Source organism: Peromyscus maniculatus, chromosome 21, assembly GCF_049852395.1.
Source record: "Peromyscus maniculatus bairdii isolate BWxNUB_F1_BW_parent chromosome 21, HU_Pman_BW_mat_3.1, whole genome shotgun sequence".
Classification (NCBI taxonomy): Eukaryota; Metazoa; Chordata; class Mammalia; order Rodentia; family Cricetidae; genus Peromyscus; species Peromyscus maniculatus.
In genome coordinates this window covers 48643188-48657806 of record NC_134872.1, presented here as the reverse complement: position 1 = coordinate 48657806, position 14619 = coordinate 48643188, and the positions used below count along the sequence as shown (strand labels likewise).

Below are 14619 nucleotides of genomic sequence, written 5' to 3'. Positions count from 1 at the left end.
TTTTAGTTATTTTTTTTTTCTTTTGGTTTTTCGAGACAGGGTTTTTCTATGTAGCTTTGCGCCTTTCCTGGGACTCACTTGGTAGCCCAGGCTGGCCTCGAACTCGCAGAGATCCGCCTGTCTCTGCCTCCCAAGTGCTGGGATTAAAAGCGTGCGCCACCAACGCCCCCGGCCTATTTATTTACTTTTGAGGCAGGACTCATGGGGCACAGGATGGTCTTTAGCTGTGCAGTTAAGGATGACCTTGAACTCCTCATTCTCTTGCCTCCAGCTTCAGTGTACAGGGGCTACAGGCAGGCATCCCTATGCCTAGAGTTTATGTGGTGGGGATCGAACCCAGGACTTAGCTCGAGGTAGGTAAGCACTCTGTTAACTGAGCTGGTTCCTGAGCACACACTGCCCAACTTTTACTTCCAAATTCCCCAAGGAGTGTGAGGGTAAATTCTAAGGCCCCAGAGTGGAGAAAAATCTATAGGTCTAAGTCACATTTGTGAGGGAACTCAGAAAGGCCTCCTAGGGCTGATGTCACAGAGAGGACCCCAGAAAGTGTTCTCACTACAATCTGGTTAACTTAGGAACCAAAGAGAAAGGTGTTCATTCTGGAGTGTTAAATGAGTTAATCTTATCACCCCTTAGCTTTCTCCTTGATATGACTACTGAAAAAACATAACAAAACCAAACCACCCTCCTGCACAGGCCCACTGATGCCATCAGAAATGACCCCGACTTTCCTTCCTTAGCTAAGGACCCAGGTGACCAGTCGGGGGGGGACGGACCCCAACTTCACTCACAACTTCCTTTAACCTGTCACTGCAGAGAGGCGGAAGTTGAGATCCTGTCCTCTCCCTGGAGGCTTTCTGATCGTGTTAAATGTCTCTACAGAGCCCCACTGAACGTTTCCTCGTCTAGGGACAGGAGCCAATCGTAGTTACAAAATCAAGACAATACAGTGACGCAGTTTCCCAAATCTTTGGCTGTATTGCAATGGTTGTTTCATTTTGTAATCTCCAACTGAACATTTCCTAACCATGGATTAACAATATAGGTACTGACTGGTTTAACAGTATTTATCCAACATAACAAAATAAACTGCAATTTGTTATACTTTTTTTTTTTTTACAAAACATTTTATAAATATTTTTACAAAATGTATACAAAGCAATTTCAAGTGAGACATACTATACAAATGAAGTATTTAAGCGAATAAAGCCCACACCACACTGACAGTGAGTGACCGTCCTCTGCGCCGGCCAGCCTGTGAGGCCTCCCTAATCTAACAGAGTCGACTAAATTCTCCAGAGCTAAAGGATTTCCTTTTCGTAATTGCCAGTTCAAAATTCGCTTCATCTTTAGGCAGTACTTAAGGACACAGAAAATCAATGCGTAATAACAAATCCATACTTTCCCACAACGACAAACAGATTAAAAACAAAGAAAAGAAAAAGTGATTTGTGTTACTGAGCACAGGGACTCAACTGACTAATGAACCTAAACACCAAATGCTGGCCACTGGGGCAGGTGCTTCCCTTCACCAGAGGGCGCTCGTCCATGAGTTAGGACCCGCGTGGTGTAACCTAATCACAGGGGTAAAATACATTTTGTAATCTTCATTTGTCATTATCCAGAGTCTTTCCTCCATAAAAAGTAAACTTACATACAAGGACACAAAAATTTACAAGTTTCATTTTGGTACGTTAGGCTTTCCGCTGTGGGACCAATGTTAGGGCTTAGAAGCCCTGTACTTTGACGTATAGGAAAGCCAGTGTTGGGAAGGAGGGGTTGGAGGAGGAGGAAGGAGGTAACAAATACACACGAGACTTTTCTTGTCTCAAGAATTCCACTGATTTGCAATAATTCATGTAATTCATTAGTAGCCATGGGCAGGCAGGCGTCCAGGGGCCATCTTGAATTAGGCAACCAGGAGGCTATGAGAAGAGCCTGTGACATCAGAGGGATCAGGGCAGGCTGTTAACCCAGGGTGGCCCAAACAGAGAATTCTAACTGGCAAACAACTCATCTTTCTAATGTGTTATAATACAGGCGGGAAGTCAGCATCTTGGACATTGGCACAAATAAGGAAAAAAGGGTAACTCTAAGATAGCCAGGCTCTCCTAGTTTGATGGGCTGGGCTATGGGCTGGGAGAGGGTGCAAGGCTCTCTGGAAGACTGGCTGTCTCACAGGGCTTCTTGATGTAGTGGACAGTGGGGTAAAGAGGGAACATACAGTCTGCTGTTGCTCAATTTCTTTTGTTTTGTTTTAAAGACAGGGGTGTGTTATGTAGCCCAAGCGGGCCTTGAACTTGTGACTCTCCTGCTTCAGCCACCTGACTGCTGGGATTACAGGTGTGTGCCAACATGCCTAGACTGTTGCTATGTTGTTTGAAAAAATCAAAACCCTTCCTTTCCACTGCAGGCCAGTCTGGAAGAGAAACACTCAACATGATGTCCACGGGAACAACTCCATTTTGGGGATCTAGTAACGTGGAGATCAATGGGTGCCTTTACAGAGCTGGGGGATGAACAGAGGTCAGACAGGTGGTGCTGTGGCAGGAGCAGCGTGTGCAAACACGGCCCGGGACCTGGCTTTCCCTGCAATGGTTATGACCTAGAGAATGAAAGCCGTAACAGAAACATCATGCCCTGGGACAGGCCCACGAGGGGAAATGGGAAGGCTGGCTACCGAGAACGTGGGCCACCCACGTGGGAGGTCGGTCCTCTCTTTCCGTGGTGACATGCCGGCTGTTGCCCTTGGTTTACTGTGTCGGGAATGACCAATGCCAGTGCTGACTACTGTTCTCAGAAACAGGAAGCACAAAGAAGGCCAGAGACCCCTTCCAAAGTTTAAACCGAAAAAACAGAAGACAGTTCTGGGTGCCAGCACTCCTGAGGCTTGGCTATTTGCTGAGGGCGAGGACGTAAAGAGGTTAACGAAACAGAATTCAGCAACAATCAAAGACACAAGGTATGCTGACTTCACCCGATTATAAAATGCAAACTCTTTCAAGTTACATGCACTGCGACCCTGGCGGCTCCCGCAGCCTCCCCAGCCTGCTCGCTGCTGCCTTTGAACTGGTTCCCACTGTTCCCCCCCGAGCTCGGCAGAGCTTGTATACCCGGGCTAAGAACAGATCTTTCTCAGACGGAAGTCAACATGGATGTGCTAAAGACAGGGAAGGTGTTGCTTCAGCAGCATCAGTAAACACTCGGGTGTTCAAGAGCCAGGGACACAAATGCTCTGCGTCTATGCTACAGCCCTCTTAGCTGGCCAGGGCCGTGGGGTTCCAGGCAGAGCAACTGGCCCCCACCGCTCAGAGAGCATGGAGGAGTCATGTGGACTTCCCTTCACAAATACCCTTTTCCCCAAACAAAAACAAAACCACTAGTTTGGAGCTGCAGTGAGAAATTCTTTAAAAAAGTAGCTTCTATCAGTCCTGTTTGATTTTTCTTTAATAAGTCTGTTCTTTTGAAATGACTTATGATTGTCAAAATTTTACCCAGGGCCAAGTGTACTGTGGTCTCATCGAGTGACAGTGCTAAAAAACCAACAAACCACAAAACAAGGAAACGAACGACAACAATGGCCATAAGCACTTTCGTCACACTTGAAATGTGTGGGGCCTATCGGGCTGCCTCCTAGAGAGAGATGGGTTTACTGAGGGTCTCCCTGCAGCCACGACGACGTGTATTGCTCTTCAAAAGAACGGGGTCGAGATTAGATGGAGGACCAAGCAGGCTGGAGACAGGAGACGTTTCCATTTGCTTTGCTGGGAGAGAATGTAACTGGTCCGGGGCGGGGTCGGGGAGGGCGGCTGCTACTAACACTCAAGGATACTATTTACAGCGGCTTCTAAAATCGAGTCCGTTTCTACAACGCCTTCACTGTGGTCCGGGATGAACTTTTCCAGGCAGTTTTCCTGCGAAGCCATTGGAGAAAAGCTGGGGAAGTCAAGGTCCACGGCGCCGCTGGCCGCGGGGTCGCTCTGCGGCCGCCCCGCCTTCTTGAGTTCCAGAATGTTCTTAAAGGTTTTCTCCAGGCTCTTGGTGAGCTGGAGATCCGGCTGGGGCTCACCCGACCCTTTCATGATGTCTGTGTGTAAAACCTCATTCTTTGGGGAATTCCTCAGGGCTTTGTCCTGGAAGGAGTCGAGGCACGGCATCTCCAGGTGTGAGCTGGCCAGCGTGCCCGGGAGCTTGCTCTCGGAGCCATGGTCCGGCCTGGGCATAGTCTTGCGGTGGCCCTCAGGGCCTGGAGAGCACCCGCTGGCCTTGGCGGGGTCCCTCCGGCTGCCCTTGTCCTCAGGTGCGCCCCGGTACTGGCCTAAGCCCCCTTTGTCATATTTCAGTGTTCTCCCGTGGCCTTCCGACTTTTTAGCAATGGTTCCCTCTGCAGAGACCACGACGTGGTTAGGCACTAGATGAAACTGGTCATGATTCGTGGCTTCTGCCATGCCCGGCTTGGCTCGGTCTCTGCTTTGGGCCCTGGGCCCCTGATGCAGCGAGCTGGTTCTGCTGCGATGCTGGTCACTCCTGTCCTGTGGTGTCTCGGGGGCAGCCTCGTCAAGTTTGAAGGAACAGCAGAAATCGGCCTGAAAACCCTCTGGGAATGAGATGGGAAAGAGCTTTAATGGTCAAAGTGAGGCCTGGCCCACGACAAGGCCCCTAACTAGGAGCAGAGAGCAGTCCCTCGGCCGCTAGGGCTTCTGCTCCTCCCGCCCGCCCGCCCACAACTTCCACAGACACATGCAGAGACAACTTAACCAAGGGGCATCTTCTCAGAGCAGCCCAGGCTCGGGGCCAGCTTCTACTCGGGGAGCTTAACCCATGGTTTTGTGCACTCAAAGGAGGCGCTCCACCAAGAGGGCGACATGCCTGTCCCTCCATTTTCCTTTGGTTAACTGCTGTTCTGAGGATAAAAGTCATGGCTTCAACCTGCTTCCTTCCTTAGAGCAGCCTTTGTGCCAAGGGGGTGGGCGCCCCTCGGCTCTGCGTAAGGGCGCTTACAGCCAGGTGTGAGGGCTGGGCGGCTTCCCCAGATCTCCCCCCCGCCCCCCCCAGATCATGAAACTAATGGCCCAAAGGCACAGGAAACGACATCCCCTTGGAAGGACACCGGCCATGGAGGGGCCATGTCCGAGTGTATGGGCCGCACCCTCGTTAGGTTCCGGGAGCCAGGGAATGCCAAGGGAAGCCTTTGGGAGGACTTGAGGCTACAGCAGCAGCTCTAAGGAAGGAGCCATTCCATCTCCAAAGCACAGAGCACACAGCACACCTCCAAACGGGAGCTCCCGGGGACAGAGTTGGCTAAAGTGTGACAAGGGCTCCACATGACAGACACTGCCTGCTCCTCAGGGTGTGACAATGGATGACAAAGTGGTGTGGTTATCAGAAGCTCATTTACCAAAGGCACAGATTTCAGTCTCTCAGAAAGGGATAGAAACAGATCCTCTAATGTCTTCTTTGGACGGATGTGAGGCTCCTGGTACACACACAGTATTTCTTCCAGAAGCGTCCATTAGCCTATCAGTCCACACATTATATTTGTAAACCTCCTGAGCCAAAGCAGGCCTAAAGCAGAACCTTAATATTTATGTACCAATAAGGAAGAGTTAGGCATGGTGGGCCCGCCTGTAATACAGTACTTGGGAGGTTGCGGCAGGTGGATTACTATGAGTTCAAAGCCAGTCTGAGTTATAGCATGAGTTCTGGCAGAGTCTGAGCGGCAGAGCTCAACAAATAAACAACCAAAGCAACAACAAAAACTTAAGGAACAAAAGACTGCGGGCCAAAGATACGGCTCAGCTATCAGGAGCACTGGCTGCTCTTGCAGAGGGCTTTGGTTTGGATCCCAGCAGCCACACAGTGGCTCACCACCAAATGTAACTCCAGTTCCCGGGGATTTGACGCCCTCTTCTGGGCTCTGTGAGCACCAGGTATGAATGCAGCATACACACATACAGGTAGGTAAAACAACCACACACACAAAAGTTTAAACAATTAAGAAAAGAAAAAGACAAGACATTGGAGGAGAATAAAATCAAAGCAGCTACCCCAGGTAAATGAATCCACTAAATTATCAAGGTAACGTAGTCAAATATTATTCTAAAGATTAAAATCAGATAAAAACTCCAGGGGCTGGAGAGCCGGCTCAGTGGTTAAGAGTGCTTGCTCCTCTTCCAGAGGACGTGAGCTCTCAGAACCCACGCGTGGGGGTCACAACTGCCTGTGACTCCAATTCCAGGGCATCCAAAACCCTCTTCTGGCCTCTGTGGGCACCCACACATGTGCGCGCGCGCGCACACACACACACACACAGACAAACATACAAACTTACATTTAAGTTAAATCTTAAACAGCTCAGTGACTTCAGGAGCTTGCCACCAGGTCTGATGACCCGAGTTCAAGCCCTGGGACCCACAAGCTGTTGTCTGACGGGCACATGCATTTGGGGGCCCCCTTTCGAGCTCTCTCTCTCTCTCTCTTTCTCTCTCTCTCTCTCACACACACACACACAAACACACACACACACACATTTTTAAAATAAAAAACATGCTAGAATAAAATAAAAAAGAACATCAGAATATGAAATCCTTTCTAGCATGTGACTTCTCAAACCATTTTTAGATGGTATAAATACAGGTGAGATTTATGACCCCTGGACTACTATGGCGTTTATGACTTTACAGCTTCTAATCTCAGCTACTCAGGGGACTGAGGCAGGAGCATCACTTTAGACACATGAGCTTGAGATCAACGTGGGCAACTGAGCAGAGAGAAAATTTTTAACGTAAGATTTAGAAGGACAGATTTGGAGCTGGGTGTAATGGCTCACACCTTTAATCTCTGCACTCGGGAGGCAGAGACAGGCCCTGTGAGTCTGAGGCCAGCCTGGTCTACATAATGAGTCCCAGGACAGCCAGGGATGCACAGTGAGACCCTGTCTAAGAAAACAAGAACAAAAACAAGTGGGGGCAGGTTTGGGGAAACTCTAAAATGCTCACGGGGGTGGGACAGAGAAAAGTACCTGCACAGGGCACTAACTTCCGTGCCGTGCTTCACTGATGTTTCCTTAGACACTGAGAAGCCTCTGACTTCATTTATTCTCACAGATTAGAATGACTAGGATTTGAAGTTGAACAGGGAAAAGCAGTCATTTAACTGAATGTAAAATTCCATTTGGATTTTGTAGACCAGAGACATTCTTGGAATGGGCACCTACAGCTCTCAACTGCGTTAGCTGTTCTCCCTTCCCAGAATTCACTCTCTCTTCTTCTGGACTTACCACAGGTTGGCTCACAAAGACCTCCCAAAGGCCACACTGATCAGGGACTATCAGGGCTGTTCCCCCAGACCTGTACCCTGTGGGAGCCCGTTCTGGGGTTCCTCGTGGCTTTACCCAGCAGGTCCGAATAGAGGATGATCAGGACCACAGGCCTGAGTGCAGGTGTCTGAGATGGTCTGCACTTGGCTGTGCTGGGGGAGGAGGTCTTTTGCTCCACCCCCTTGGCGTCTCTATAAAAACCCTGGACCAGAGACAGTCGGGGCCCGTTGGAATAGGTTCCAGGCCCTCTCGAGGCTATCCTTTATTTTCTATCTGTTTATCTCCGCAACATTCTCCGCTATAAATCCTTCTATCTAATATTTCCTGCTGATCGCACTCAAGAAAACTCTGGGAAGCTGTGGGGATGGTGGGTAAACGCCCCACAGAATGGCGCCATGAACAGGGACTAAAGAAAAAAGAAAAAAAAAAAGGGACTAAAGAAAAAAGGGGGAACAAAAAAAAGGGGGGACTAAAGACAAATGAACAGGGACTAAAGACAAAGTAATAGGGACTAAAGATAAAGGAAAATAATAGTTTTAATACAGAGTTTTTGGTGAAAGTGCTGAGTCAGCCCTGCCAGTGGAAAGGCATGCTGGTGTTATGGAATATATATATTTTTATATATATTTTTTGGTGAGGCAGGGGTTTTATCCTTGAGAGAAAAGGAAAGCGGACTGGAAGGATGTCCGATGCTGCAGCGAAATTCTCTTCTGTCAAAATTTTCTATCTTCTATCCCTTTCTCAAATTCTATCTGTGATAAGTATAAGATATAGGGTAGTAATATAGTGTAGGAAAAACTTAGAAGTGTAAGATTGCGTAGGAATAAGTAAGGCAACTAGACAGGAAAACTCTTCAATTTTCTAACTTTGGGGGCTTTGAAAGCAAACTGGGGAAAAAATCTTTCTTTGGGCTTTACGGGTAGTAAAAAAGATCTTCTTTGAGCTTATGGGGAAGAAAAAGTTTCCTATGGAAGTTTTTGACCTGGGGACAGCTGAAATGCCAAATCCAAGCGGCAGGAGAAAGTGTTTTCTCCCTGAGGCAAAAATGGGGGTGTAAGAAGTCAAAGTTTAAAGTTGGCAAGTTTTGAGAAAAGTTGGTCTTTCTCCTGGGGGCGGGAAAAATCTCTCTTAAACTATAAAACTTTTCTTGGAAAATCTGGGGGGGAAGGAACAAGCGAAATGAGAATAAGATCAGTGGGAGAAAATCTCTGAAGGAGCTATGGAAAAGCTCTGTTGCAAATGATCTTGTTTTTCACTGACTGGCTAAGGCAAGCACAAACCCCGAGCAAAGTTGCTATCAGAAATGCCAGCCTCAATGCCGGCTAACGAGGCAGGTGTGGTTCTGATTCGGGGGCCAGTGTCTGATGAAGGAGAGACACCTGTTGAAGCCAGCTGAGGAGAATGTGCCATAGCTGAAAATGTAAAATGCTTGTTCAAATCTCCCGTTGCAAAAGCAAAAAACTTTGCTCAAACCTCCCGGGCAAGAATTTGTAAGCAAGTCTGGTAAAAGAGAACCAGTTGACTCTCAAACCCGAAAAGAACTATGGGAAATGATATAAGGGACTGATATGGGACTGATATTATTATGGACTGATATAAGGGAAATGCATTCTGGGAAAGCTAGTTTTTCCGCTAAAGATGGCAACATTGCCCTGAAACACTTTTGTCAGCTCAAAAATACATTCATGGTAAATTTAAAATACAGCCTTTAAAAAGAATAAGGAGGAAAATCGTCTAAGAGTTTAAGTGTCCGTTCCAGTGAAAAACTGAAAGGATACGGAACTAGGCGCTTCGCGGTTTGGGGCTCCGTTGGTAAAATGCCTTCTTTACCCTAATAGCTGTGAAAAGTTTTTACGGTAGTTGGATGACAAAAAGCTACCTTTAAGAGCAAACAAGCCACTTTAAAATCCTTAAAGCAAGGGAAAGCAGTTTATACACTGAACTTTGTCTTAGATATGAAAAAATTTGTTGAAATTAAAGTTCTTTGCCTTTTGAACAAACTGCCTGCAATGAGTAATTCCTTTGCAAATCTCATAAGGAGACAAGGAAACAGGCATTCAAAAAAGAAATGACTGCTTTCTAGATGGGAAACAAACTTCAGAAAATCTAGCTGTCTTACAAAAGAGTTGCTTTACCTGAAAGTTCCTTATAAGAAATCAATGCTAAATATCACCGCGGCTAATAACATCAGGACTTAAAGCTAATGAAGTGAAAATGCTAAATCCTGAAACTCAAGTGAAATGGAAAGATCCCTGCTCGGGATTATGGAAGGGTCCTGATCCTGTTTTAATATGGGGTCGAGGACATGTTTGTGTTTTTTCACAAGAGGAGAAAGAAGCTCTGTGGTTACCGGAGCATTTGGTAAGGAGTGTGGAACTAAGAAAAGTCAGCTCCAATGAGGTTCCTATAAAGGAACCAGAATGAGCCGGGCGGTGGTGGCGCACGCCTTTAATCCCAGCACTCGGGAGGCAGAGCCAGGTGGATCTCTGTGAGTTCGAGGCCAGCCTGGACTACCAAGTGAGTTCCAGGAAAGGCGCAAAGCTACACAGAGAAACCCTGTCTCGAAAAACCAAAAAAAAAAAAAAAAAAAAAAAAAAAAAAGGAACCAGAATGAAAGTGCTCGATTAGTGCTTCTGAGGTTTTGTCACTGGTTAATGCAAACAGTGAGGAAACAGAGTTCAGAGCTGTGCCGCTTTTGGCTTTACTAGCTCCTTTAGAAAAATACCTTATATCACCTAATAGTTGTGCAGTATTGGCGAAGAGGTTTACAGCAGCTAAATATGGTAATTTCACCCTCAGTGTGAAGTGAAGTTTTTGGTAGAGCAAACCAAAAGTGCTGTTGTAATAGAAATGTTTGTCTGAATTGAAGTACTTAGGGGAGCTATTATGAATTTGGGTGAAGGGACAGCCTCTAGTTAAAAACCGTTTACCGCTGACAGTGCATCTCTGCCGGTTCGAAAAGGCCCACTCGCAACTTTGGGGTGTGGCTTTGTCCTGAGAATGTTACAATCCCCTAGCAACAAGTATCACAACTCTATAATGACAACACTCACTAAATCCCAGTGCTTTATAACAAAGCTGACTATAAACTGTAAACTTTAGAAATGATGTACGTACTTCCTGTCTAGTTAAGAGAATCTTTCTGATAGAGATGGTGATAATAATTAAGAGTAAGAAGTAGAAAGACGAAAATAAGATACGTGAGTTTGTAAAAATTCTGTCTTGTTAGATCTGTGTTAAGAAATCTTTAGGTGTTTGCTAAGTTAGATATATGCTAATGGTAGCCTATATAAGTTTGTAAAATAGATCTATAGAGTTCCTTTAAGAATATAAGCTTGTGGCCGGGCGGTGGTGGCGCACGCCTTTAATCCCAGCACTCGGGAGGTAGAGCCAGGTGGATCTCTGTGAGTTCGAGGCCAGCCTGGGCTACCAAGTGAGTCCCAGGAAAGGCGCAAAGCTACACAGAGAAACCCTGTCTTGAAAAACCAAAAAAAAAAAAAAAAAAAAAAAAAAAAAATATATATATATATATATATATATATATATATGCTTGTAAGAAGTATCTAAGGTAGTCTTAAGACATGTAGTAATAAGCTTGTAAGATGCTAGTTGTAAATGTAAGTTTAAATAAGAAATAAGATGGAATGAATATAAGTATATAAGAATTAATAAGAAATATATTTGCTATAGTAGTTCTATAGTTTCCTTAAAGTATAAATAAGTAGATGTTAATATGTTGTATGTGAGTTTGTAAAAACATGTAAATGTTGAATATGAGTCTAAATGCTTTGCAAGGCAAAAAACGTTATATGTGAGTTTGTGAAAAAGTGTAAATGTTAAGTGTGAGTCTATTAATGTATATGGTGAAAAAACACCTGAGACACAGGAGATAGTGTCCTAGTAGACTGCAAAGTAGGGAATCTGAATGGTTTCAAACGCTCCAGAAGCCGCTAAGAAGCTAAGAATGGCGGACGCCAGAACCAGCACAAGGCATCCGCAGCTGAGATCCGTGGAATATCAACGCAGCACAGAAAAACCTGAGCTAACAGCAAAAACGGTGCGGTTTAAAATATTACTATACTAAAAAGGTCTGTCTGTGAGAACAAAAGGTGCAGAGACGCTTGTTTGAACAAAAATTAACTGCAAAAAGTTTTGGTTGAAAACGTCTCTTCATATTTGGAAGTGAAAGCCTGATACCAGAATTTATTTCTTGTTTGAACTTTTTGAACTTAAAATGAGATAAAATTACAAAAACATTTTGGTTATGGATTTCTTCAAATTTGGAAGGCTAGTACCAATATTTATCATTTGAATTTTGGTACTTAAATGAAATGAACAATAGAGATTTCATTGCAATGGGACAATTTTGAGCTTACTTATAGTAATGACCTAGGAACAGTTTTCTGGAATTGGGTTAAAAATGGAACTGTTTAAATGAAGAAATTTATTTCTACTTAGAATCAATATGCAGTTTTGTGTATGCATATATGCTTTATTAACTGGTGATTTATGAATTGTTTTGTGGAACTGTTTATGTAAAAATGGAATTACTTATGGAACTGGTTTTATGTTACAAATGGAACTGTTTAAACAGAAAAGTTTGGGTTTTCTAACTAGGCTTGAGATTTTGCTTAAAAATTATAAAGAAAAGGAGGAGCTATGAGATTGAATTATGTTCGCAGAAACCTATTGATATTAATGCACCCTGGCTTTGTAGAATTGAGGAAATGTTTAAGTTTGTGAATACATCGAAGTTTTTCCTATGTTCTGTTAACAAGAAAATTCAAATGACTGAGTTAAAGTTGTAAGACGGAGAAAACTGTTAACTATATATAGCACCATATATGCTAATTCTAATGGTTCTGTTAAGAGTTTGCTTTGAGTTGTAAGATTGAGAGAATTGTGACTATGTATAGCAATATTTATGTTAACCTGTTAATGGTAATGATGAAGCTAAGGTATTCTTTAAGTTTGTAGTCGCCTTAAGAGTTTTGGTTTAGAAAGGGCTTGAGGCAGCTATGACTGCTGTGGTCACCTTGGACCTAATTCAAAAGAGAAATGCCATTTATATCATCCTCTACTCCCATACTGGAAGGTATAACAGCTATGGAGATTGCTGTAAGCCATTAATAGTTTTTTTTTTATATATTAAGAAGGGGGGACCTGTGGGAGCCCGTTCTGGGGTTCCTCGTGGCTTTACCCAGCAGGTCCGAATAGAGGATGATCAGGACCACAGGCCTGAGTGCAGGTGTCTGAGATGGTCTGCACTTGGCTGTGCTGGGGGAGGAGGTCTTTTGCTCCACCCCCTTGGCGTCTCTATAAAAACCCTGGACCAGAGACAGTCGGGGCCCGTTGGAATAGGTTCCAGGCCCTCTCGAGGCTATCCTTTATTTTCTATCTGTTTATCTCCGCAACATTCTCCGCTATAAATCCTTCTATCTAATATTTCCTGCTGATCGCACTCAAGAAAACTCTGGGAAGCTGTGGGGGTGGTGGGTAAACGCCCCACAGTACCCTGACATTTCTTACCAGGATCCACGAGTGCCAGCCGCTTGTCCCGAGACAGGGAAGCTCTTTCCTCCTGGTTGAACATCCTGTCAATCATCACCATCTCAGCAGAGGGGTTGATCCTCTGAAAAGGAGAGAGCCAGTCACTTCAGATGCTCTTATCAAGGGACAGTGACCCCTGTGTGTGGGCACTAAATGAGCAACGAGAAGTCAGAGTTTGGCGTCTAGATACTCTAGAGTTCCAACATCACACATGGGCTACACACAGGAAGCTATGACATTTGCTGCTGTTTTCAGACAGTCCCATGTAGCCTAGGCTGGCCTCAAAGTTGTAGTGATCATCCTGCCTCAGCTTCCCATCTGTTGGGAACGAGCCACCCAAAGGTGTAAGTCGTCCTTTCTCAAATGATAGAACTGGTTTTCATTTATTTATTTTAGTTTTTCGAGACAGGGTTTCTCTTTATAGCCCTGGCTGTCCTGGAACTCACAGAGATCCACCTGCCTCTACCTCCCCAGTGCTGGGATTAAAGGTGTGCGATACCACCTGTACCTGAGCTGGTTTTTAGAGACAGGGTTTCACTATGTAAGCTTGGCTAGCTTCAAACTCACTCTGTAGACCAGGCTAGCCTTGGATTCACAGAGATCTACCTGCCTCTGCTTCTGAGAGCTGGAATTAAAAGTGTGTGCCACCATGCCTGTGAGGTAGTCTTATTAGATGGCTCAGAAGGTGTTTTTTTTTTTTTTTTTTAAATCAGAAATGGTTGTCAAAGACATCTGCTGCCATCACTCTCAGTGATCGATAAGTGTGAAGTTTCCTCCAACCACAAACATGTCTCTTTGTAAACTATGGTCTGGGTGTGGAAGGCCTTGAACCATCTCTCTGTGCCTCGGGGCCAGCTGAACTGCTCAGGCAGCCATGCTGGGAGCACACTTTTACCATGGCATCTTCTAGGAGCAGGAATCTGTATTTGTTCAGCATCGCTTGGGTCCTTTTGAGGAGTTGAGTGGCGACTTCTTCAAATTCATTGTCCACTAAAAAAAAAGAGAGAGAGAAAACGATCAGAGAGGCGGGTCTGTTTCCTGAGACCGGCACTGACTCACTCCCACAACCTACCCGTAGCAGGGACACCCTCCGGACACCCCCTTGATTAGCCTTCTCTGCTTAAGCACACTGCAGACAGATGCCTGATGTCCCTGCACTGTGTGTGGTGGGGAACTCAGCCCGGGAAACCAACAGCCCATTATCGCTGCTCTGAGCAGGAAGAGCACTGGAAGAGTACGGAAGAGCACTGGACAACTCATGAGCTGGTTCCCTCAGCTCTGTTCCTTCCCAGAAGCAGGGCAGACAGAAAGAGCTGAACAAGTCAAGTCAGACTGTCAGCCTGGGAAGACACACACCAGTCCACAACCCCTTGCAGGTCATGATCTCAAGCTCTGGGTTTTGACTTTTAGTCTGGAGAAATGTCACATTTTCTAATTCACCCTTCCTCAGAATCCTCACAGCGCTTTACTGCTGACTCTGGAAGCCACTCCTGAGACCTCCCCGGAAGCCCCAGTGGGTCAGGAGACCCTGGAAGGATCAAGACCAGTGGGAGTGGAGGAAGATGATATCCTGGAGGGCTTGGGGGGGGGAGGGAAAGTGGGGTGGCACCAAATCCCCGCCACTGGACTTAGACAGACAACCGGTACAGGTGCTAGAACGGGGTGGGGGGGTTCTTGGGCTGGAGAAGGGGCTCTGTCCCTAATCTTGTCAGTTTCCTGAAGTCCAGACAAGGCCTGAGACTTGCGTTGGG

At 45.7% G+C, this 14619-nt stretch overlaps 1 protein-coding gene across 5 annotated transcripts in view; it reads right to left on the bottom strand.

The window, feature by feature from the left end:
* Positions 1-955: 955 nt before the first annotated feature.
* The window catches only part of Bicral (BICRA like chromatin remodeling complex associated protein), a 97160-nt gene continuing 83496 nt past the window's right edge, over positions 956-14619 (bottom strand). For all 5 annotated transcript variants that reach the window (XM_076557712.1, XM_076557713.1, XM_076557711.1 and 2 more), the window contains 3 exons: positions 13764-13858; positions 12848-12950; positions 956-4597 (listed from right to left, as the gene is read on the bottom strand). In XM_076557712.1, coding sequence (XP_076413827.1) covers positions 3816-4597; positions 12848-12950; positions 13764-13858 — 980 coding nt within the window. In that variant the 3' untranslated portion in view covers positions 956-3815. The remainder of the gene's footprint in view (positions 4598-12847; positions 12951-13763; positions 13859-14619) is intronic.